This window comes from Pseudorca crassidens, chromosome 5, assembly GCF_039906515.1.
Source record: "Pseudorca crassidens isolate mPseCra1 chromosome 5, mPseCra1.hap1, whole genome shotgun sequence".
NCBI classification, from domain to species: domain Eukaryota; kingdom Metazoa; phylum Chordata; class Mammalia; order Artiodactyla; family Delphinidae; genus Pseudorca; species Pseudorca crassidens.
The window spans coordinates 107,063,335-107,085,852 of record NC_090300.1 but is presented as its reverse complement, the minus strand read 5'-3'; the positions used below and the strand labels follow the sequence as shown (position 1 = coordinate 107,085,852).

General features: G+C 38.8%; 1 protein-coding gene across 1 annotated transcript in view; it reads right to left on the bottom strand.

Annotated features, from left to right (window-relative positions):
- Positions 1–13,341: 13,341 nt before the first annotated feature.
- Positions 13,342–22,518, bottom strand: part of PROS1 (protein S) — a 56,480-nt gene continuing 47,303 nt past the window's right edge. Inside the window, exons 13-15 of the mRNA XM_067739176.1 lie at positions 19,084–19,232; positions 16,842–17,067; positions 13,342–13,747 (exon numbers count right to left, since the gene is read on the bottom strand). Of these exons, the coding sequence (XP_067595277.1) occupies positions 13,587–13,747; positions 16,842–17,067; positions 19,084–19,232 (536 nt within the window). The 3' untranslated portion in view covers positions 13,342–13,586. The remainder of the gene's footprint in view (positions 13,748–16,841; positions 17,068–19,083; positions 19,233–22,518) is intronic.

Genomic DNA, 22,518 nt, shown 5'->3' with positions numbered 1-22,518 from the left:
ATCTAATTGAATTATGCTAGTTAATTATTTCCTAGGTTCCTTACCTTCCCCCTCATATAATTTACAAGAGAGTCAGAATCTATTTCTTTTATTAAATGAACATTAACATGAGTGCTTAGTAGATTAGCCTTTCTATTCTTGCACCATAATGAATCTGAATGTATGTTCTAATGGTATTGGTGAAAATTGTGATGGTGTAGACACATAGCATTAAATACATCTTTCAAGCTTTTCAAATTTTACCTTTTTCTAAATCTGGCACTGTCAAGCAAAGGGACAGATTTCGATCAAGTGGAAGGTACAGTCTCTTCTTCAGCACAAAAATGGAACCAGGTAAAACAAAACAGCCTGTTACCATTTTCAAGAAAGGCCTGAGACAAAATTGGAATGTATCAGTGAATAAAGTTGGATCTGTAGAAATCACTCCTTTCAAACCTATTTGTGGACTTTCACATGGCAAGTTTCTGGTCCTGTAAGATTCAACCATTGCGATGCCACAATTTTAATAAATTCCATGAATTCAGCCAAACTTCCTCTAATAATAATAAAAATAACAATAACAAATGCTTGTATATCACTTATTATGGGCAATTTAATCTTCACATCAACCCAATAAGCTAGACACAATTATTATCACATTGTACAGATGAGGAAACAGACACAGAGACAATAAGTAACTTACCCAAGTTCACACAGCTAGTTAGTGATGGAACTGGCATTTAAACCAAATAGTATGACTCCAGAATTCATGCTCATAATACTAACATGATATTCCTCTCAGTCTCTCCGTTCTTTCAAATTTTAACACCAATTTAATACAGATTTTAGAAATATAATAAATGTAATGGGATGAATGGTGCTCCACCCACCCCACCCTCAAGAAAAAGGTACGGCCATGTCTTAATCCCCCAAACCTATGAATGTTACTTTACTTGGAAAAAAGGTCTTTGCAGATGTAATTAAATTAAAGATATTGAGATGAGATTACCCTGGCTTACCCTGATGGGCCCTAAATCCATCCTTGAAAGAGACAGATGCACAGAGGAAAAGATACACAGAGGAGAAAGCAGTGTAAAGATGGAGACAGATTGGAGTGATATGGTCACAAGCCAAGAAAGCCAAGGAATGCTGACAGCCACCAGAAGTTGGAAGAGGTAAGGAGTGGATTCTCTTCTAGAGCCCCCAGAGAAAGCACAGCTCTGCCAGATTTCGTACTTCTGGCCTCTACAACTGAGAGAATAAATTTCTGCTGTTTCAGGCCACCAACTTTGTGGTAATTGGTTACAGCAGCCTCCAGAAATGAATACAATAAATAATGAGTTGGCTTTGGATGACTACACTGGAAACACATTTTGAGAAATTGTTGAGGGTGATGTTCTGGAGTCAGCTCGGACAGGCTGGCAAGAGTCGATTTTTGAGTATTGAAGAATATTGCCAACTGGTTGTTAAACTGCTGCCAATCAGGGGTCCCCTCACCCCCCAAAGTCACTTTCCCATTTCACCACTACCTCTACTTTAAGCAGTCTTGGGAGCTAAGGTGGTTCACTCTTAGCCTAGGTCTCCAGTCTCTTCAGTTCTCACTCACTGCAGCTAGTAGCCTCTAGACTCTAACAATAGGAAATGTCTTCCTTTCATTAGGAAAGGCATCTTATGTCCTATAGCTAGTTTTAATTATTATTGGTAGTATAGGGATAGGAAGAGGTGTGGATAAAGCAAGATAGGAATATGAAGAGCTGCTAAACATGAGGATTTTTATTATAATAGATTTATTATAAAAGCTAGTTAAGGGACTTCCCTGGTGGCGCAGTGGTTAAGAATCTGCCTGCCAATGCAGGGGACACCGGTTCGAGCCCTGGTCCGGGAAGATCCCACATGCCGCAGAGCAACTAAGCCCGTGCACCGCAACTACTGAGCCTGCACTCTAGAGCCTGCGAGCCACAACTACTGAAGCCCGCGCACCTAGAGCCCGTGCTCCAAATAGGAGAAGCCACTGCAATGAGAAGCCCACGCACTGCAATGAAGAGTAGCCCCCGCTCACCGCAACTAGGGAAGCCTGTGCGCAGCAACAAAGACCCAACGCAGCCAAAAATTTAAAAAAAATTTTTTTAAAAAGCTAGTTAAGCAGGGCATATTCAACACCCCACCACCATCATTTCTCTCTACCCATCTCATACACATACTTCTACTCTAACATTAATTTTATATTTTTATAGAATAATTACTGAGATCAGATATTCTCAAGCCAAAAGACATTTTAACTAAAAACTTGGGGGTATGGTGACTGCCTAAAACCTAAAAACATGACTCTACTGCCTGAATGGCTGTTGATTTACCCTATGCCTTTTCTTTCTAAATCAAAACTTTTACCTAATGCCCGGCTACAGAAAACCTTCTGTTATGAATTGCACTGTACTCTCCCAAAATTCATATGTTGAAGTCCTAACCCATGTTATCTCATAATGTGTCCTTATTTGGAGACAGGATCTTTACAGAAGTAATCAAGTTAAATGGGGTTGTTAGAGTGGGGCTTAATCCAATGTGACTGTTGTCCTTCGAAGGAGGGGAAATTTGGAGACAGACATGTGAGAAGGGAGAAGATGTGAAGATACAGGGAGGAGATGGTCATCTACAAGCCAAGGAGAGAAGCCTAGAACAGATTCTCTCCTCATAGCCCTTAGCAGGAACCAAACCTTGCCAACACTGCCATCTGGCTTTTTACCATCCACACCGGGCTGCTGAAAGCACTAGGGGCAGGGTGTATAATACCCACTTGGTGCAGTTCCTGGATAGTTTCTTCTATTCCTTATGTTCCCAGTTGGCATTTTCCTTCAGCACTGGTTTGATTGCTCTAACCCACCAATAGAGGTTTGCAGGGTTAGATCTTGTAGGATACCAATGTCCAATACTTTCTCTGGTTTGGGGCATTCTCATGGGGGTGAATGCCCAATTTTCATTAGTAAAGGGATCTTCCTGACTAACCCTTTGCCCTTGGTAACCATCAACGGCACAGGAGGGCCTAGAAAACTTCTGAGGGAGACTGTGTATTAGAGTACATTCAGCTTCAGTGGCCCTCACCTGGAGGCAGTGCTGGCCTGCATCCTATACTCAAGCTATGGGAGGCACCCACCTCTAATAGGACTGTATCCCTGAGGCTGGAGCAAGCAGAGCATCAGGGATGGTAGAGGCAGGTGGAGAAGGTCTGAACTTTCCACAGGCTGACCAGCACAGTGTTGGGTTACCAATCTATCTGTTTAGCTGTGGTCCCGACAGCAATGAAGTCAAACCACATTTGCTTCTGGGTCACTTTTACCAGACCCTTTACAGCCGATTAGGATAGCCTTTTGGCTTTCCGAGCTCCCTCTGTCTCTGGTCTTTCCCCTAGCCCGTACCCATTCTTGGAATTTGTATTTCCCCAGATTCCACTCCTTAGGGTCCTAATCAGGCCTTGTCACAAGTGCTGGGACCTTAATCCGTGGCAGCTTGCACACTCCTATCTTTGCAAAACACACACTAAGGTTTCCAACTTCTTATCCTGCTCTCCCACCTTGTCTTCCCAACATCATAAATGTCTTGTCCCACACCTGAACTCAGTGCGGATATCAGAGTCTCATACAGCATCAGTATACATCAGCGTACTGTGGGTGGACTGGAGTAGCTTGGCTTTCATTTCTGCAGTGAATGTGGCCTTATCAAGGCCTTCAAAGACAGGGATGTAGGTGGCCTGTCTCATTCCCAACTCCCTAAGAATTCATTGTACCTCCTCTGTATATTTCCAGGGCCCCACATGACCAGGGATTCCCCCTCATTGAGCCAAGCCTCTCTGCAGGATAGAATAATCCAATCTATAAGGGAGTGAGTCCCTCGAACACCTTTCCCACCCAGCACCGTGTAGGTGCTGCTGGAGGGCAGGTGATGTTGCTCATTTTCTCTGCTTCCTGATGGTCAAAGAAATGCCATCGCCCCCCCATATCCTATAACCACACTAACCATGCCTGGATACTTTCCCTGGCCTTTTGCTGGAACTTGGCAACTATATCAATAAGCTCAGAGGGAAAATATCTTCTTATCATGAATGTTTCTTGAATTGGGGGCTGTCCTGCTGGCTGGGATCATTGTTGCTGTGCTTTTGCTTTCCTTTGTATTAGGGGTCAGATGGGCATAGGATATTTCTTCCGTTTCACTATTACCACAACATCTTCCTCTTCACTCTCCTCACTTTCCCAGGGATTCCATCCCTTAGGGTCCTAATCAGGCTTTATCACAAGGTCTGGGACCTTAATCTATGGCAGTTTGCACCCTCCTAGCTTTGCAAAACACACACTAAGGTTTCCAACTTCTTATCCTGCTCTCTCACCTTGTCTGCCAGCCCCTAAACTAGCAGAGCAGTGGACACCTGCACATCCCCTTCTCTAACCTTAGCTCTTCTTCCAACTTTCTAACCTGAGCTTCAGCCTCTAGCTGGGCATCGGGATTCAGCGACCTACCCACAGCAGAGGACAGCTCACTGGACAGCCATGTATTTCTTTTCTCTGCTGCAGTGCACTCTACACAGTTCCTCAAACAAGTGCACTAGACCAGCTGGTGTTTTCAAGGGCACCCGTGTACTCACATAGCAGTCCACAAGCATCTAACATACAGAACACCCCCACTACCCCACATGGAGGTCAATGGCCAATCCAGAATTTCCCCCAACAATGCCTCTCTCCCAGCATTCATTTTTGGGTCTCCTGCCTAGCTTGCCAATTGCTAGTTAGAAACCTCAATAAGGAAGTTTCTAACTAGCAATAACTGGAGGGAGTTGTCCAGGTGAAATCTGAAACTGGCCCCGTTTGTGGAGGGCAGGGAGACACCAAAGAAATTGGCAGGCCACTCCAGATTGGTAGGTGGGAGGTCTAATAAGCAGAGGTGGGAGGTTTAATAAGCAAGGGAACTTACTTATTTATAGTTTACTTACTTATAGTTTCAGGCAGCTGAAACTGCAGGTGCTGCACCCACCTGCCAAAACCTTAAGAGTGTCTGAAGAGGCCTCAACTGGGTTCAGTCATGTGTACCATCCAGATGGTCTCAACAACACATTGATCTCTCAAGGCTACATTCTTGCAAATGGCTCCCACTGTGGGAACAGTGGACAGTGTATATTCTAAGCACAGGGGAGGGCATGAGGAGCCTCCAATTGCCCAGGTCCAGCTCTCGGATCAAATGGGGGTCACGTCCTCTTGATTCCTCCTCCAACACTATGTCACCATATATTGTATTTACAATAAAAACATCTGTAGGAAGTACAGAGGTTTGTTTATTTTCCCTTAATTTTAGAGCATTCATGTTTAGTGGAGATTATCTAAAGTAATTTTGTTTCCGATTGCAGCTTCGTCAATGGCAGATTTGAGATATTTGTTCATATCTACATGCCAAAATCTTTAAAATCTGATTGCTGAGTTCCCAGTAAGTTTTTAAAAGTCACAATTTTGACAGTAACATAGTCCAGTTCATCTAGAAATCCATGTACATATACCTATGCAATATTACAGACAGCACTTGTTTATATTCCAAACTTCTGATACAACAAAATAAAACAATAAAATCAGGAAGTGTGATAATTTGCAAAAGAACTATGTAAGTTTTACCAAGACTCTCTAAACTTGTATAAAGATAAATTCAAGAGAAAATTTGATATTTCAATCCAAAAAGCGTTGTTTTTAGAACATTTTTAAGAGCCATAACAAGCACAGCATGAAACTCGTAGAAGAGTTTGCCTCAGCAGATCCACTGCCAAAGCAGTATTTTCTTAACAATGGAAGTCGATGATTTAGAAAAAAGAGTTATCTGCCAGATTATATTTTACGCCAAAAATTTGGTTTGTTTTAGAACCATACACATTTTCAGACTTTTACTTTCTGTATGAAAAGTATACTTAATGTGAGTTTTTTTAATACAACCATTATTTTTCATAAGGTATAAAAGGTATATTACATACTAGAATAAGTTACTTTTCCTATGGTAGAAGGGGGAATTTTGGGTATGTTTTTCATAAAATCTTTTTATCAAAAACATGGCAAAATAAGACACTTTAAAAGTGGGTTTTAGCAATATAGCTTTTACTGAATGACTTAAATAAGAACACTCCTGAAAAACAACAGGAAATTTTATTTCATAGTGGGCATCTACAAGGGGTTGCCAGGACCTCTTCTCTGAGGTTGCCTGGACTCTCATCCCCATCCCACCCACCTTGCTTCATGGGAGATGCAGATTTCTGTGATGCATCTTAGAATCACCCGTAGGGTCTTAAAACTCTCTATTGCCCAGACTGCACACAAAACCAGTTAAAAGAGAATCCTGGGCTGGAGCCTGGAGGCTGAAGGCTGGAGTCTAGAGGCTGGGGGTAGGGGTGGTGGAGAGGAGGTGAGTGGTCAGTGTGTTTAAAGGTCCACAGGTGATTTCACTATGCAGCCAAATTTGAGAACCACTAGTTTAATGTAAGCTCACTTTGCCTTCACACCTTTGATTGGTTTGGTATTGAGCACCTAACCCAGGCTGAGCCAATCAGATCTTTCCCTTGGAATTCTGAAACTGTGACTGAAAGGTAATAATGATTATTACTCTGCCACGTCTGAGCTGTATGTGACTTGAACATGTAAATTCAGAAGCAGTTGGCAGCCATGTTCCATAATGTAACTGAAGAACTGAAGACACCAGTAGGTATTGTTAGAGCAAAATGTAGCTGCTCAGAGAGAAACAGCGAAGAGAAACAACACTGAGGAAATTTCCTTAGTTCACTATAGCAATCCAAGCTCCAGGAATAGTCTTTCATCCCTTGAATTCCATAAGTTAACCAAATACCTTTCAAAAAACTCTCTTTTTGCTTAAGTTAATTCCAGTTGAGTCTGTTATTTGCAACCAATGGGGTCCTAACTCGTTTATGTCAGTAGCAGTGGAGCATTTAGTGTTAAGTATAGAGAGTCTGATTTTTGTTTAATATAAAGAGCTTTCTAACAGTCAGAGCTGACTGTGGCAGACACAGAAGTGTGCTGTTTAGACCACGTTCAAGAGAACCTGCTACAGGGAACAGAGTTGACTGACAGCCCCATTCCTGGCAGAATGTCAGAAGATCATCTCCCCTATCTACTTCTACAGAGGATTACTGATGACAGATTTTGGGGACACTTTGGGGTGTACACTCTCTAGCAGCTACTTGGCCAAGAGCTCCAACTCCAGGGCACGGAACATCATCTCCACACCAAGTTATGGTTGCCATCCTCACCTTGGATGAACTAGCTGAGCAGCCTCTTCTTCTTCCTGCCTCATTCTGTGTTTTTCTATCTCTTATTCTTTCTTTGTCTCTATGTCTCTCTTTTCTATAACTTTCCTTTCTCATTTCTTTAACTTGTTTCCCTTTTAATTTTTATCATTTTCCTCATTTCCTGCTTTGTTTTCTCAGACATACTCATCTTTTTATTTATCTCTATGTCTGCCTCTCTTTCTTGTTTTTGCTTCTGGCACTCCTTCCCTCTTTCATTCCCTTTGTAATTTGTTCTTTCTTTCTGTCTCTCCTTTCTGGATGCTTGGCTCATCTTCCTTTGCTCAACCTAATTTTTTTCTCTTTCTGTATTTAACCTGGTCTTTTCTTCTCTGTTTCTCTTTCCTCTCTCCGTTCGTTCTTCTCTCACCTTTTCTTCTTTCACCTTTTTCTTTCAAATTTCTATTGCTACTTCATTATCTCTGTCTCTCTTTAATCTCTTTGTAGATCTCAACTTGTCACTGCCTACTTTTATTTAAGTGTCTACAGAAAAGTAGATACTTCTTTTTGTATTTTTTTCTCTATCTCTACCTTACCTTCTTCACCCAGCATCTTTTGTATTCTTTGCTTCCTCTCTTTCCTCTCCTTTATTCTTTATTTTGTATCTTACCAAATGTTTCACTGACTCTGTTTTTGTATCCTTACCTTCTCTCATTTTCTCTTTTCTTCATTGTCTTTTTCTCTCCTACTGGCTTTGTGCACATACACACATACATACCCCTATTCCTCTCTATCCTTTTCTCCTGTCCCTATTTCAAACTCATTTTTTTGCTTTATGTTTGTGTGCACGTGCTTGCACGCGCGTGTGTGTGTGTACACATTCACACGCACACAGGTGACAAAAGAATGGGGAGAAGGGTTCATGAGGTTAGAGAGGTACTAGGAGCCTGGATCTGTGGCTTGTTACTCTGGCTAACCAGGGGAATCATCAGATTTAGTTGTCTGGGATGGGGCCAGTGAATCTAATAAGCATTTGGGTTGAGATCCACTGGTTTAAAGATGAAAGCCCTTGAAAGCTAGGATTAAATATATGTACTTCAAGCAATGACTGATAAGGAAACAAAAGAGGTTTTGAGGATTATAGTGAAATAAGATCTCTGTGTGACAGATCATCTGAAAACATTGTGGAGAACAGGACTTGGAAGCAGAGAAACTAATGGAAATTCATATCTATCTTATTGGGCCTAATTCAAAATAGCACCTTACTAGATTTCCATTTGAAATTCATTTCTTCCTCCCCATAACCCCCTGCAAATGCTTGTTTGTTGAAGCTCTTGCCAAACCTGGGTCCATATCTGAATCACTTCTCCATTTGTCTGCTATCCCCTAGACTGTGAATATATTGACAACAGGAGTAGGGCACTTTCTCCATTGTTTTCCTAGGACAGTATCTAGCCCAGAGTTCTAATTACAGTAGTTCCTTGGTATCCAAGGAAGACTGGCTCTAGAAGCTCCCCAAGGATACCAAAATCCAAGGATGCTCAAGTCTCTTATATAAAATGGTTTCATATTTGCATATAACCTATGCACACCTTCCTGTATACTTTAAATAACCTCTAGAGTACTTGTAGTACCTAATACAATGTAAATACTATGTAAATAGTTGCCAAAGTGTGGCAAATTCAAGTTTTGCTTTTTGGAGCTTTCTGGAATTATTTTTTCCTGGATATTTTCCATCCTTGGCCGATTGAATCTGCCTATGCAGAACCTACAGATACAGAGGGCCCACTGCATGTAAGTTTTCAGAATCATTATCAGCATTTGCTTAATTGAATTAAATAATACACATTTGTCTCAAAACCATTAAGTTGATAATATTGTCAGCTAATACTCAATGAGACACCAGGTTGTATGTAGAGCTGGAGACAGAATTTGTTCACACCAACAATATAACATTTACTAAATGATGGGATAACTAGTAAGAATACAGGTGCACTATAAAGTTTTGAATTTGGCCGTGGACTCTTGAGCCAGACATCCTGGGTTTGAATATTACCCTGACAACTTGCTACATATACAAAGAAGTCTAAGACTGTGCTATTTTCTATACCCAGCTCTTAATTTCTGTGGCTACCTTGTACATGCCAAGTTGGCTCATGAAGATACTCATCTCTGAAGGCTCCAGCCTCAGTCCCAGTGTTCAATATGCTTTGTTTAATTACATTTTTATATTTATTACATTTATATTTATTATTTATATAAATATTATTATTTTATATTTATTATTCGTGAACTCCAGATAATAATGTTAGATCCTTCTTATGTCAGCTAGATATTGTCCCAATCTTCCTTCTCTTCAAACCAATTTAGAGAAACATCAGAGTTAAGCAAGTGGTTTTTCCATCTGGAGACTAGTTACAGAATGAGATTTCAGATTCCACCATTTGAAACTTGAACAAGAAAGAGAATGTCTCACTAGTAAACTGCAAATTTTATCATATTATTTCTCTCATAGAATTAGGGTTATTTTTGGAGAGGGCTTCTTGTGGGAAGTAGGTTAGCAAAAAATGAGTCTGTAAGTCCACTGGATGCTGTTCTTATCCACAAGCCAATTGCTAAACCATGGCAGGTCCAGAGTACTGCAGAAGTGTTTGACTGTGGTTCAGGAAACACCTCACAGCCTCAGTGCTCTGCTACTTGTTTCAAACCTCTCTAAGCTCAGTTCCCCTCTATTTCTGACCCTCTTAGCTTCACATATCTTGGTTCAATCTGCTTTGGTAATCTGGCCTTGCATTGTTTATATTAATATGTACCAGAAAGCCTCATAGAGTGCCTCCCATGTAACTGCCCCTCACATTCACACTCTGTAAACATGAACACAAGATAGCCATGGGCTGGGACTGGACCCAAGCACATCACTGGACGAACCTCTGACCAATGCCTCTTCTACAGGAGAAGATCCAATTTTCAAATAAAAGTTCTCTGTTAAATCTTGAAGCCTGGTATAGCAAGTAACTCATGTGCAAGATTACTGTCAATTCAGTCTCATTTGTAAAAAACAAACTACTCCTATATAGGAGCAATGATTAAGTTTTATTGCTTCAATTTCTGAGGATGACCTAAAAAGGACCAGCTTTGTAACTCCAAGGAACAGGAGTTTGAGGTCTACCATGGGCCTAATTGAGTATTATCACTTCCTATTCAGTTGAACTTAGCTCATCAGACATTTTACTACCTTTGACTCCACATGCACAGAGTAGGTGCTCGATGAATATTTGTTGCTGGACGAATTAGAAATTTATCACACTTGTCCCTAGAGGTTCCAGAGTCCCTGTCTTCTCCCAAGCTCATGTTATTAATAGCAATATCAAGACATCTGAAGTGAAATTATTTTAAATATCACAGTCTTCTTCTATACTGACCATAGAGATTAAAGGCCTAAGGGATTTCCAAAAGAAATAAAGGCAATTATTAAACAGACATACAAAAAAAGTCTTCTCTCCAGCAATAATACCAGTTCCAGAATGAAAAGAAAATTGGAAATACTCTGTAAGACTCACATATGGTGACTGAGACTGCAAGTACGATTTCCAACAGGAGAATGAGGTGAATAACTCTGTTCTCACAAATTAACCATTATTTTCACTAATACGTAACCCATCTCTGCAAATGGTAAGGTCTAGGGGAAGTCTGCAATGACCCTGTCACTTAGATTTTTTTCATGACGCAAAGCTCAAATAGCACCAAATATCCTGTTTGGCCTTCATGAAACCACTGTTCTCTACTACTCTTTAAAAGTAGGAATCGGTATATCTTGGCAAAGATCAAGATCAAAGATCTAGACCCCTTCTCTTTCTAAGTCATATGTAAGTGCATCTCAAGATAGATATAGTTTATAAATGAGTCTCTGGAGCCTCTATGAAGATCACTCCATGTTGGAAAGTCTCTGTTTTTCATGGGAAATGTGAAATTGATCTCCATAGCTACCCTTGTATCTGGGCATAATTAAATGAGAATCAGAGAACTCCTCCCCAAAGAAAATTCATTTTTCCCTTTCTTCCTTTTTTAAATTTTTCATTTACTTTCAGTTTTACTACTTCCTTGCTTTTTTACACCACTGTAATTATCAATAGTTGCTTGCTGAAATTCATCAACCACAGTCCATGATGGTTATCAGGAGAGAAGCTACATCCAATAAGATTATCTAGGGCTTCCCTGGTGACACGGTGGTTGAGAGTCCGCCTGCCGATGCAGGGGACACGGGTTCGTGCCCCGGTCCGGGAAGATCCCACAGGCCGCGGAGCAGCTGGGCCCGTGAGCCATGGCCGCTGAGCCTGTGCGTCCGGAGCCTGTGCTCCGCAGCGGGAGGGGCCACAACAGTGAGAGGCCCGTGTACCGCAAAAAAAAAAAAAGAAGATTATCTAGCACAATTTCTGGCACATGTCAAACACTCAATACATGTTACTTTTGCTTTTCTTCTCTTTCTGAGCATCAGTCTACAACTCAACCATAACTATTAATCAAATAGTTGAACTTTGTCTTTCCTAAAAAACTACTGTGCTGCATGAAGAGTTGCATGTATATTTTTGTAATTTTATGTTCTGTTCAAAGACGCGATAGAAAAGAGATATTATTTATATAAGTTTTAAAAATATCAGCAATTAATTATGTTTTACATGATGTAAAATATCTATAGTGGAAAAAGGTTTATTTTCTAAAACTGTCAGTGAAGCATCTGCTACATACCTAATGTGAATGGAAGGTTTGAGAGGGCTAAAACTTCCACCTGAAATGCATTACCAGCAAGTACCTAGCAATCTTACCTCCTTACTTTAAAGATATGATATTACAAAGACACAATATTAACTGTGTCCCTCTGTGGTTATCCTCTCATTAAAATCTGTTCTAGTTTTCATAGTTCCTTTTGTTCTTCAACAATCACATTCTAGGAACTAACTATGGCAACTGAAGTTTGATTCAGGAAAAACTATGAACATCCACATTACTCATTCTCTCATTCATTCTTTCCATCCTTAGGTTCTGCCTTTTCTAATCTATAGCTTGTGTGACCCACACAACCAAATTTAAGGAAAGTACCCATCCCAGGTTTCTACACGCATTCTAACACAATCTAGAATCTCATCCTCATAAAATCCAATTACTAAACAGTAAGATTCATGTGTTGCTCTCATGAAAATTTGTCCCACTTATTTTCTAATTCAGTAAAGCTACTGGTTCAAATGTGAAACCAGGTGAAAGAAAGATGAAGTCTTAGCTGGTTCCCCTGAGGGACTGTTTTGGACTAAAGCTTTAAGGGCTTCCACTTGATTCATACTTAATAAGCCAATGTCTCTTCTGCCTTCATGAGGAAAAAACGAAAACAAAAAAGTATCTGCTCTGATCAATAGTGTCACCAGCAAAGCCCATTAACAATTTCTCGGTAATAAAATAAAGTCTAACCTTTTTCTTTTCCTTTGTGCTCAAGTCAAGTTTCACTTGTTCACAGGGGGCCGCATGCTGAGGCCTCACACCTGCCCTTCAGACCAGAGTTCCTCCTAAGAAACAACCGTGCCAACACCTTAGTTTAGGGACCCATGTGCAGAAGCGCCGAGCAGGACCCTCAGTTCAAGATGGCGGCGGCAGGCCACGTGCAGAGATGCTGCGCCAGGCACTGCGATCTGGAGCGTGAGCAGCACAGCTGTGCCGCCCCGGGGAGAACCCCACCCCCTCCTGCTGAGATCCTTGTAAAGCAGCCCCGCCCACGGCCTGTCGGGAGAGAGTGTGCTGCGTGTGCTCTAGAGCGGGAGCTCCCACCTTTCCATTCTCTCATCAGAGAACAAAGCTTTCCTTTGCTTCTGAACCCAGCTCAGTCTCCTTCTATTGGTTCAAGCTACACCAGGCAGAAGGTCCTTTATTGGGGACCGACTTGGGAGGGACTGGTAACAGTGGTATTTAGTCACGTGTACTTTTGTTTGGATTCCAACAAAGGTTTAACTTCCTTGCCTTCCCCCCCAACACACAAAAAAAGATATTTAAACACTAGTTCATGATGATAAAATTAAATTTTACAAACGTAAAAATGAAGAAATGTCATTTGTAGCAAAAAATTCAAATTAAAAATTTTTATAGGTTTCATTATTTAATCTCTAGACAGAACAGAAGAATTTTTTTAATGCAATTTGTATCACAAGAGAATCTTGTTTTCTTGAAAAAGGACCTTTTTAAAATTCCAGGTTGAAGTACCACGAAATAATCAAGGTCTGCACATCACAGGTAAAACCCTTCAGCTATTATTGAAACATAAGTATAATTACACACTGGAAAAAGATATTATCAGCAGAGAAAAGATGCCTTAAGTATTCTTTGTCTTTTTCCAAACTGATGGACACGAGTGAGCTCTAATATCATTATGTTTAGAAATGGCTTCATCCAGATCCAACTGTACACCATTAATGTTCACTTCCATACAGCCATTATAAAAGGCATTCACTGGTGTGGCACTGAATGGAACATCTGTAAAAACAGAATATTAAAATATTAGCCCAGGATTAGCATCTTACTTGCTTATAGTTAGAGGAATTATTCAGACTGCCCATTTCCAACCAAAATCTAATCCTAAAGGAAAAGTTAATAATGTAATTCTGTTCAATAAATTCATATTAAGTGACTCCTGTACACAGGTATTGTGCTTGGCACTGAATTCAGCATAGCATGAGTTCCTCTGATTGCGTAAACAGTTCCAGCCAAACCTTAAAGAAACATACTTTAAAAAGAGTAGAAAATAGCGTATTCTTCCTTGTGATGTTCTACTTTATTATTTCCTCTTTAAATCTGAGCAATAGTTTAAGCATTATTAAGTCATTTTTTCAACTCAAAATTATAGTTACTTGGAAATCTTTTTTAAATGCCACAATAAATATATCTCTTTTATTTTTGCTGGAATTCTATATTTTCCAACGAAATAGTGTCTTGCTGAGCATATGATAGCAGGTCGTGATAGGGAATTCACTTTTATGTAATGTTTGGTGTTCTGAAAAATAACAGTTTTAATAATACTTCAGTAAATAGGGCCTCTAGGCCTCTCTACACTTTACTCTCCTTATCAAACTTAATACTTAGGCGACACCCTTGGATTCCTAAGAACTGTGGTTCATCTTCAAAACATCCATCTCTCTACTTGCTTCCTCTTTTTTTGGCACCTCATCTCCATAAATTTTAATCCCAATGGATATTCTTCAGCCCTTATTCTTCCTCCTCAGTGTCTTATGCAAAAAAAATATATATATACTTCAAATGTCCCACTTCTAACTTGCCAATGTAGTGAATAAGTCCATACTTTTCTATGGGCTCATAGCATTTTTTAAGAAAACCTTTCAAGTCTGGCTGACTATCATAGGTTATACCACTGTTATAAATATCCTCAGAATCATCTATTTCCCCTGATTTTCAATTCATAACATGCAATTTAACACGTCTATTTTGCATAACAATCAATTTACCCATCCCATAGTTCACACTCTCAATGTCTCAATTTCCAGTTCTCCTCAATTTTTCCTCACTCTTTTTCTAAACACATCTTGCTGTTCTCAGTGCTGTTGCCAAAGTCCTGGAACCACTGAAATTCTGATATTTTCACTTCTTTTGAACTCTTTCATTGTTTGTTTGATTTCCTAAAATTGCATTCAACTAATTTGTGAATAAGGTAGTAGGTAGATTTCAATGCAGAATTCATTCATTTGAACTGTAATTTTACTTCCTAATAATTAATCATGTTAATGTAACTATGTATCTATATCTATCCATGGATCTATCAATCCATTGATTTATAACTTTTGCAGCCTATTTACTTCTTTTTTCTTTTTGTATATCTTGGCCATGCCGCATGGCTGGCAGGATTTCAGTTCGCCGACCAGGGACTGAACCCGGGCCATGGCAATGAAAGCACCGAATCCTAACCACTGGACCGCCAAGGAATTTTCCTACAGCCTATTTACTTCTATTCCCCCCAAACCCAGATAAAATTTCCATATATGGGAAATGAACACACTGAGCAGTTAAAGTAACTTAATGAAGGTTACTAGAAGTCTAGACATCAAACTCAGAATTCTCCCCATGAGAATAGCATGCAAATGGTATTTGAAAATGCTTCTAAAAAACTTTCTGCCTCAATTTTTTTGTCATTTAAAGAAAAGTGTTGATGGCAATTTTATGTTTTCCAATATTAACTATTTCTCCTCCAGTTTTCCCCATCTTGGTAAATGGAATCTTCACCCATGCAACTGCTCATGCCAAATACCTAAGAGCTTCTTTCAAACATTAATTTCTATTAACTTTGTTTCTCACATACATCTCCAATCTATTCACTGTATAGTATCTCCACCGCCATCACCCTAGTCCAGCAGCTTCCCCAGCTTCCTCATCTGCAAAATGGAGATAACAATAGTACCTACCTCACACGACTACTTTAAATATCAAATGGGTTGATACAATTGAAGCACTCTGAACAATGCCCAGACTGTTTATTATGCACTAAATATGAACGATGGCAGTATCGTTGTCACTACTGTTATTATTACTGCTTCTCCATCTGAACTACTTCAGTAGCCCCCAACTCATCTCATCCACTTTTGTCTCCCACCTGTCCATCTCCATCCATTATGCAGGGAAATTCTTTTAAACTTCATTATTGATAGACCACTTCCTTGTCTAAAACTTGTTAATGATTCTCAAGGCTCTAATAATAAGATGCATGACCATGAACCAGGTCTACAAACCTCCCACCCACCCACCCATTTCACAGCCTCCTCTTGCAGTACCATCCTCCTTGCCCAATGTGCTCTCACCATACTGGTCTTCTATGTATTCCTCAAGCATGTCAACCCCTTTTCATTTTGCCATGGACACTTTTACCTGCATACTAGTTCCAGTCTCCACCCTCATCACCTGGTTAACTTCATTTAATCCTTCAAATATCAGATTTGTATCTTATTGCCTTCTTCAGAGAGCTTGTTCCTGGCCCCCATAACCAGATCAAGCCTCATTTTCAGGCTCTAATAGTAACCCCTACTTTTTTTTCATAGAAGTTATGAAATCTTTTTTTTATATTTTCCTAATCACTTGTTTAATATGTACCTCTGCCGCTAGATTGTAAAGGTCTTAAGAGGAGGGATCATATCCATTTGTTTATTGCTGTGTCCCTACTGCCTGAGACATAGGTTCTTAATAATATTGGGTGACTGATGGTTGGTTGAATTGAAGAATAAATATTAAACTCAGAAGATAACTGTGAGGATAAAATGAACTAATAAATCATTTCTGGCTAGGATAGTCAAATGCAGCCAAGCTTGGTTAGTTTCAGTTTACCATTAATAAATTAAATAAAAATGTACCAATAAAATGTTCATGCAAACCCCCAGAAAAAGAATAATGGATACTGGAATTTTCTCTTCCCTTCTGATGCCCCTTTACTCTAACTACATACGCTGTATATATATATATATAGATAGATAGATAGATAGATGCTGTTTTACTACAATTACATATTTAAAATACTATCAATTTCATTAAAAATATACTTTTTAAAACTGAAGAAAAAGTAAGAAGATACCTGGAAGGCCACCCAAGTAAGTGGCCACTGTTTCTTTCATTGCTTTGTTCAAGATGGCAAATTGTCTTTGAAAGTCTTCAGAGTGGAAGCTGTCTTTTCTATTTTGAGTCAACAGCTCCAAATTGTTTCTGTTGACTCTGATTTCCAGAAGGGATTGTTGATTAGAGCACAGACTTAGGGCCTCTATCCGAGCTATTACCATATTTTCAACAGATACCAGGATATCCTGAAGAACAGAGCAAAGACTCAATATAACAAGTACTAACGTTAATGCTGCTTAAGAGAGACTTTAGTTTGTGAAATTCAAAAACAGAATTTCAATGAGGTGGGGAAAAGTATGATAGAGCTTTCAAATTTATTTAAATGAAAAAACTACTATTATCGTAATCATAATTTTAAAATACACATTAGTTTTAAAAACTCCAGGTTTAGCTAACATGTACATGTATAGCAGGTTCCAAAAATTCAATAAACTAACAGCATTGTCTCACCAACAATGGGAACTAAAGTAGTGTCTTAAGCAATACATTTCTGTTTATGAGCCTTCCTAATTTCAAAACCTACATATGGAAAAGGAAGGAGTTGAATCATTCTTTGTTGGGGAAAAGACTTGGAAATTTTGAAGTGCTTTAGTAAGCACATGCCAGCAAGACTGAAAGGTTTATTTGTGCCACACAAGAAATCCTGTAGACTTGGGACAAATTTTATGAAGTCTCTGAGAAAGAAAAACCAGGATTGCCAGCAGTAAGTTACAGAGTATTTACCAGAAGGTTCTCTCTCTATATATATATATATTTTTTTTTTTTTCTGAACTTTTCAAACTGCTGATACACTAAATTACTCAACTTATTGAGAGTCATCTATACATCTAGCTTCCCGGCGTGTAGAGGAAATATAAAAAGAGAGAAAAAATAAAATCAAAATGAGGGAGACGGTTGTTATGATGCTTCCCAGATGGTAGAAAGATAGTCTGAAGTGTTTACTTAGGAATCCAAGATACCAATGCTAAATGAAGCCTATACTTCCCAAATACAGCTTAGCTGAGGAAATCTGTTACTGTGTTATACACATGCATATCCTGAACTCAGAAAAAGTCAGCTGAGAAAATGTTCCAGAATGATCGATATTATGTGGAATAATGTTATGAAACGTTGTTCACAGATCATAAGAAGGCAATCTGACACACCAAAAAAAAAGGGGGCTGTGGCCATGAAGACAAACACAGAAAAGATAAAATAAATATCAAAGACATGGCACTTGTTAACCTCCTCTACCGTGTGAATGTAGTGTTGAAGGCAGGATTTCCATTTTGCTTAAAGAACAAAACAAACAAGCAAAAAAAAAAAAGCTGAAACTCAAATGTAGCAAGCTCCTGTGGTCACTGGAGACAAAAGCTCAGCAGGATCTTTTTAGGTTGCTTACAGTTAACCATCAGAAACTGCCCCCATCCATCCTTTAAGTGGCAAATAGCATCCCTTTTGATCACTACAGGCATTATTCAATTATATGTCTCTTTCTAAAAGCCACAGAGAGCATCCAAGCCAACCGCGGCACAAACGAAAGCTGCTTGCTGTAACATGGAATCCCCCCACTGTGGATGACACAAGGACAGAACTATTAGCCTCTAATAGAAGTTGAATAATACAGATCTGATAACTCTCATGTTTTCTTTTATCCAAGAGTTTTTTCCTGTGCTTTCTCCTAATTTCAAGGCAGAGTTGCCAGCAGGAAGCCAAATAGACTGGTTTTAGTTTTCTGTAGTCTTTCCTAATTTACTTATGGGAGAAAAAGATTAAGAGTGCCAGAAAACACAAAACATTATAATTAGGCACTGAACATTTCAGAGTGGATTGCAGTCAGACTCACTTCTATTTTGTTAATACATACAAATTCCCATGATACTTCAAAGATTCTGAATAAGGGCAGATCTCTGGGTACTCAGAGAAGACTCCAAGCAACCTTTGTGTGAGTCTGCCTAATCGGAGCTATAGATGCAATAGGCTTTGCCATTCCCCCCTCCCATCCCTTTACTTCTTGGTTCAAACCTTGGAAATAAGCCAGCAAAAAAGTAACAATGATGAATATTTATTGAATCTTTAATGATGTGCTAGAGGCTGTGCCAAATAGCTTATATAAGTTATTTAATTTTCAAAATAGCACTTTGAGGTAAATACTGCAATTTTATCCATTTTACGGATTAAAAAAAAATTACAAACCAAGGATCATAAAGGTTTAAAGTTACCTGAAGCTCTTCAGTGGCGGAGTCCACCAAGGACAAGGCAAAGGGCACTGTGTTACTGGAAACCAAGGCCAACATAACACCGGTGCCCGACGATGGGCGAATATTCAAGGACACGTTTACTTGCCAAGCCTCAGGATTGGATACATTCTCTGTTTAAACAATGAAACAGAAGCAGGATCAATGTCCTCCTAAGGTGCACCAGAAGGAATTAAGTATAATCTTATCAATACTCAAAGCCATCTTTGTGTGATACTAAAGATTTTAGTCCTCTTTTTCAATGATCTATATAACCAAGGCACAACAGAGCAAAAGAAAAACAGTTTTCAAGGCAGGCAAGAGACACAGATGGAGCCTCATCCTTTTGTTCTTCTTCCTACAACAGAATTCTGGATTGTGGTGTTCAGGATTACTACGATTTTTTCCATTTGCTCTTTAATAGCTCTTCCTTCTGTCTTATATATTCTCCCATGGTCAAATCTCAGAGTGGCTGTATTTTAAAGTACACATTAGAAGAAAGTTCAACACATTTATTGTACTATTTCTGAGGGAAAATTTGGGTATAGCTGCCACCCCCCGCCCCACTTCTCTTCCATATAGGGGTCAGATTAGAGCAGTGGGAAAGCAAAGTATGATTTCATAGGGGTGTGGGATGGTGTAATGGTAGAGAAATACTCTGAAGTCAATAGTTAACTTTGAAATTCTAATAGGAGCTCTTGTGTGATTCTCTTATCATAATACTTAACATTCTTTCTCTTAATTACTAGGTCAATTGTCTACCCAACTTGAGTGCAAGCTCTACATGTCTCTATCATCACTGTCTTCCTCAGCAGTCCCTTAACAAATATTTATTGAATTAATATGATTTCAAAATAGTTTGATTTCTGAAAATACTAGTTTACAATCTGAATGCAGTCTTCGTCATTCAACATAAAGTAATGTACAACAATAGCCCAAATACTACTTGGAGGCTTTAAAAAGGTGAATGTGAATGGAGAAAATAATTTTCCTTTGACAAGATGTTCTTCCATTTAGCCACATCTAATACTATAACATTTTTCACTATAATCCTTTAATTCCCACGCAAGAGAAAAAAAATGCATATAATCATTTTGAAGTAAGTAAATTTACTCTAAGATATTAACAAACTCAAACTAAAATGAACATGTAAATGTACAGAAATTATAATGTAACATTAAATATTAATTATAAAGTAGGTCACTTTCATATTACCTGTGAAATAACTAATTACTTATGAAAGTAATTTCTTTCAGGTGCAATAAAACTCTTATTTTCATTTTCTTTCCAGAGATTTCTTTTTGTCCTTTGAACAAATTGTGGGCCTAGTTTTTGCCTATGTCCAGTCATCAACTCAATTTAAACTTTTTTTTTTAAAAAATACCTTCATATACAGAACAGAGCTAAAGTTAAAGACGTATTAATTTATGTTAGGAAACAGAAAGCACTAGTGTAAGATGCTTTCTTAAAACTGTAGCAATACTTTTTAAGGCTGAAAATAAAAAATTTAAAATATGTTTTTTTCTTAAATCAGAGATATCAAATCAACACTAAATTTATAATACAAACTGTTAGTAGCTCAAATAATGAACTCCTAAAACACAAAAAGACAGAGACGCCAATAAAATAATTAAGATACACAAATACCTAATAAACATATGGTGAGATATTCAACTTCAGTAGAAACTGGGATAATAATTAGAACTACAAGATTTAATTTTTCAACTCTCAAATTAGAAACAAATCCCAAGCATAAACTTTCTTCTCTTGGTAAAAGTACAAATTGATAAATCATCTTTGGAAGAGAATCTGATTGAAGAGTAGGAATTATACCTTTGCATAACCTTTGATGGAGAGAATCTGAGATTCTCTCCTACAGAATTAATCACATGAGGGTACAAGGATAAATGTCCAAGGATATCCCAGAAGTATTATTTGTAAAGGTAAAAACCTGGGGTCGGTTTGGCAAGAGTTCCTGTTCCTATCAGACTATAGAAAACTGCGGAGAGTACTCGTTCCCATTCTTAAAACAACAAAAGACCAATTATCTATATAAGTACAACTTTTCTTGAACTATCACCAAGAGCCGAGGTTGCAGAACAACTGACTAGAAACCTAAAGGAAGACAGATACTTCGAGGGAGAAACAGGAGGAGAGTACTCTCTTACCCAAGGCAGACAACAAACACTATACAATTTGGTAAAAAGCATTGTAGGTAAAAATCTTAACAAAATGCTAAAGTCCAAGTAGGGGCTGGTGTGAGAATATAGAAGCCAGGGAAACTGCAAACACATGGGAAATTCATACCCATTCAAAGGATCTTACTGGGTGCTCAAGAGAAAAACTGGGAGAAGAGAAAGAGATTAGAGAAAGTTTCCTTCCTAGTACAAGCCCAAGGGGAGAGGAACAGCAAACTGCAGGAAAGGCACAAAGTCTCACCCAGATCATTCTTTGTCTGCTCTAAGCAAGACTTAAAGCATTAGGGGAAAGGCAGCAAAACCTTGTTGCTGTTAGGTCACATCAAAGTCCCACTGCAGCTACAGATTAGGGAATGAAAACAGCAAAAAACAAAACAACAACAAAAAATCATTTACCCTGGGGAAGGAGCAGGAATACACCTTGAGTCCTGACCATTAGATATCTCCCTTACTGGTGGGCAGGAGGGGGGACAGTGGAAAGTCCACACCCCTGAGACACAGGAATGTTAACACCTGTCTAAGACTGAATCTGCACCAGAACATTAGAGAATGCTCCTCTGACCCCCAGACCCCTCTAAATTGCTAGCAAATGTCAAGTAACAACTAAGAGCACTTCTGGGAGTGAAACAAGACCAGAGAGAGACACTTTCTTGAGGCAAATGAAAGCAATATCTAAAGCTGAGGGTGGATCAGTTATTAAGAAAAATCCTCTGGCCGCTACCCTAAGCACAAGGTATATTAAAGGAATTTGAAGGGTAGTCATGGAAACAAGAAAACCGAAGCAGCTCAATTCTTGACTAGATTGATTCAAGTCCCCTCGTTAAGTGTCTAGCAAAAGGAGAGCTGTGCTCATCTCCAAATGTAAATATTATTTATCTCAGTCTCTACTGTTTTATCTGACACCCACCTTTAAACAAAAATTATTAAATGCAGAAGGAAGCATGGAAAAATGACCCACAGTCAAGAGAAAAAGCAATCAATATGACCAGATTTAGATATGACACAGATATTGGAACTGTCAGACAAGGAATTTAATTATGGTTAATAAGTTGAAGGCTTGGGAAAAGATGGACAACACGCATGAACAGATGGGAAATTTTAACAAAGAGGTTGATATTTTAGGAAAGGATTAAATGGAAATGCTAGAAATAAAGATGAATACCTTTGATGCATTAATCAGTAGACTCAATACAACTGAGAAACTGGTGAACCTTAAAACAGG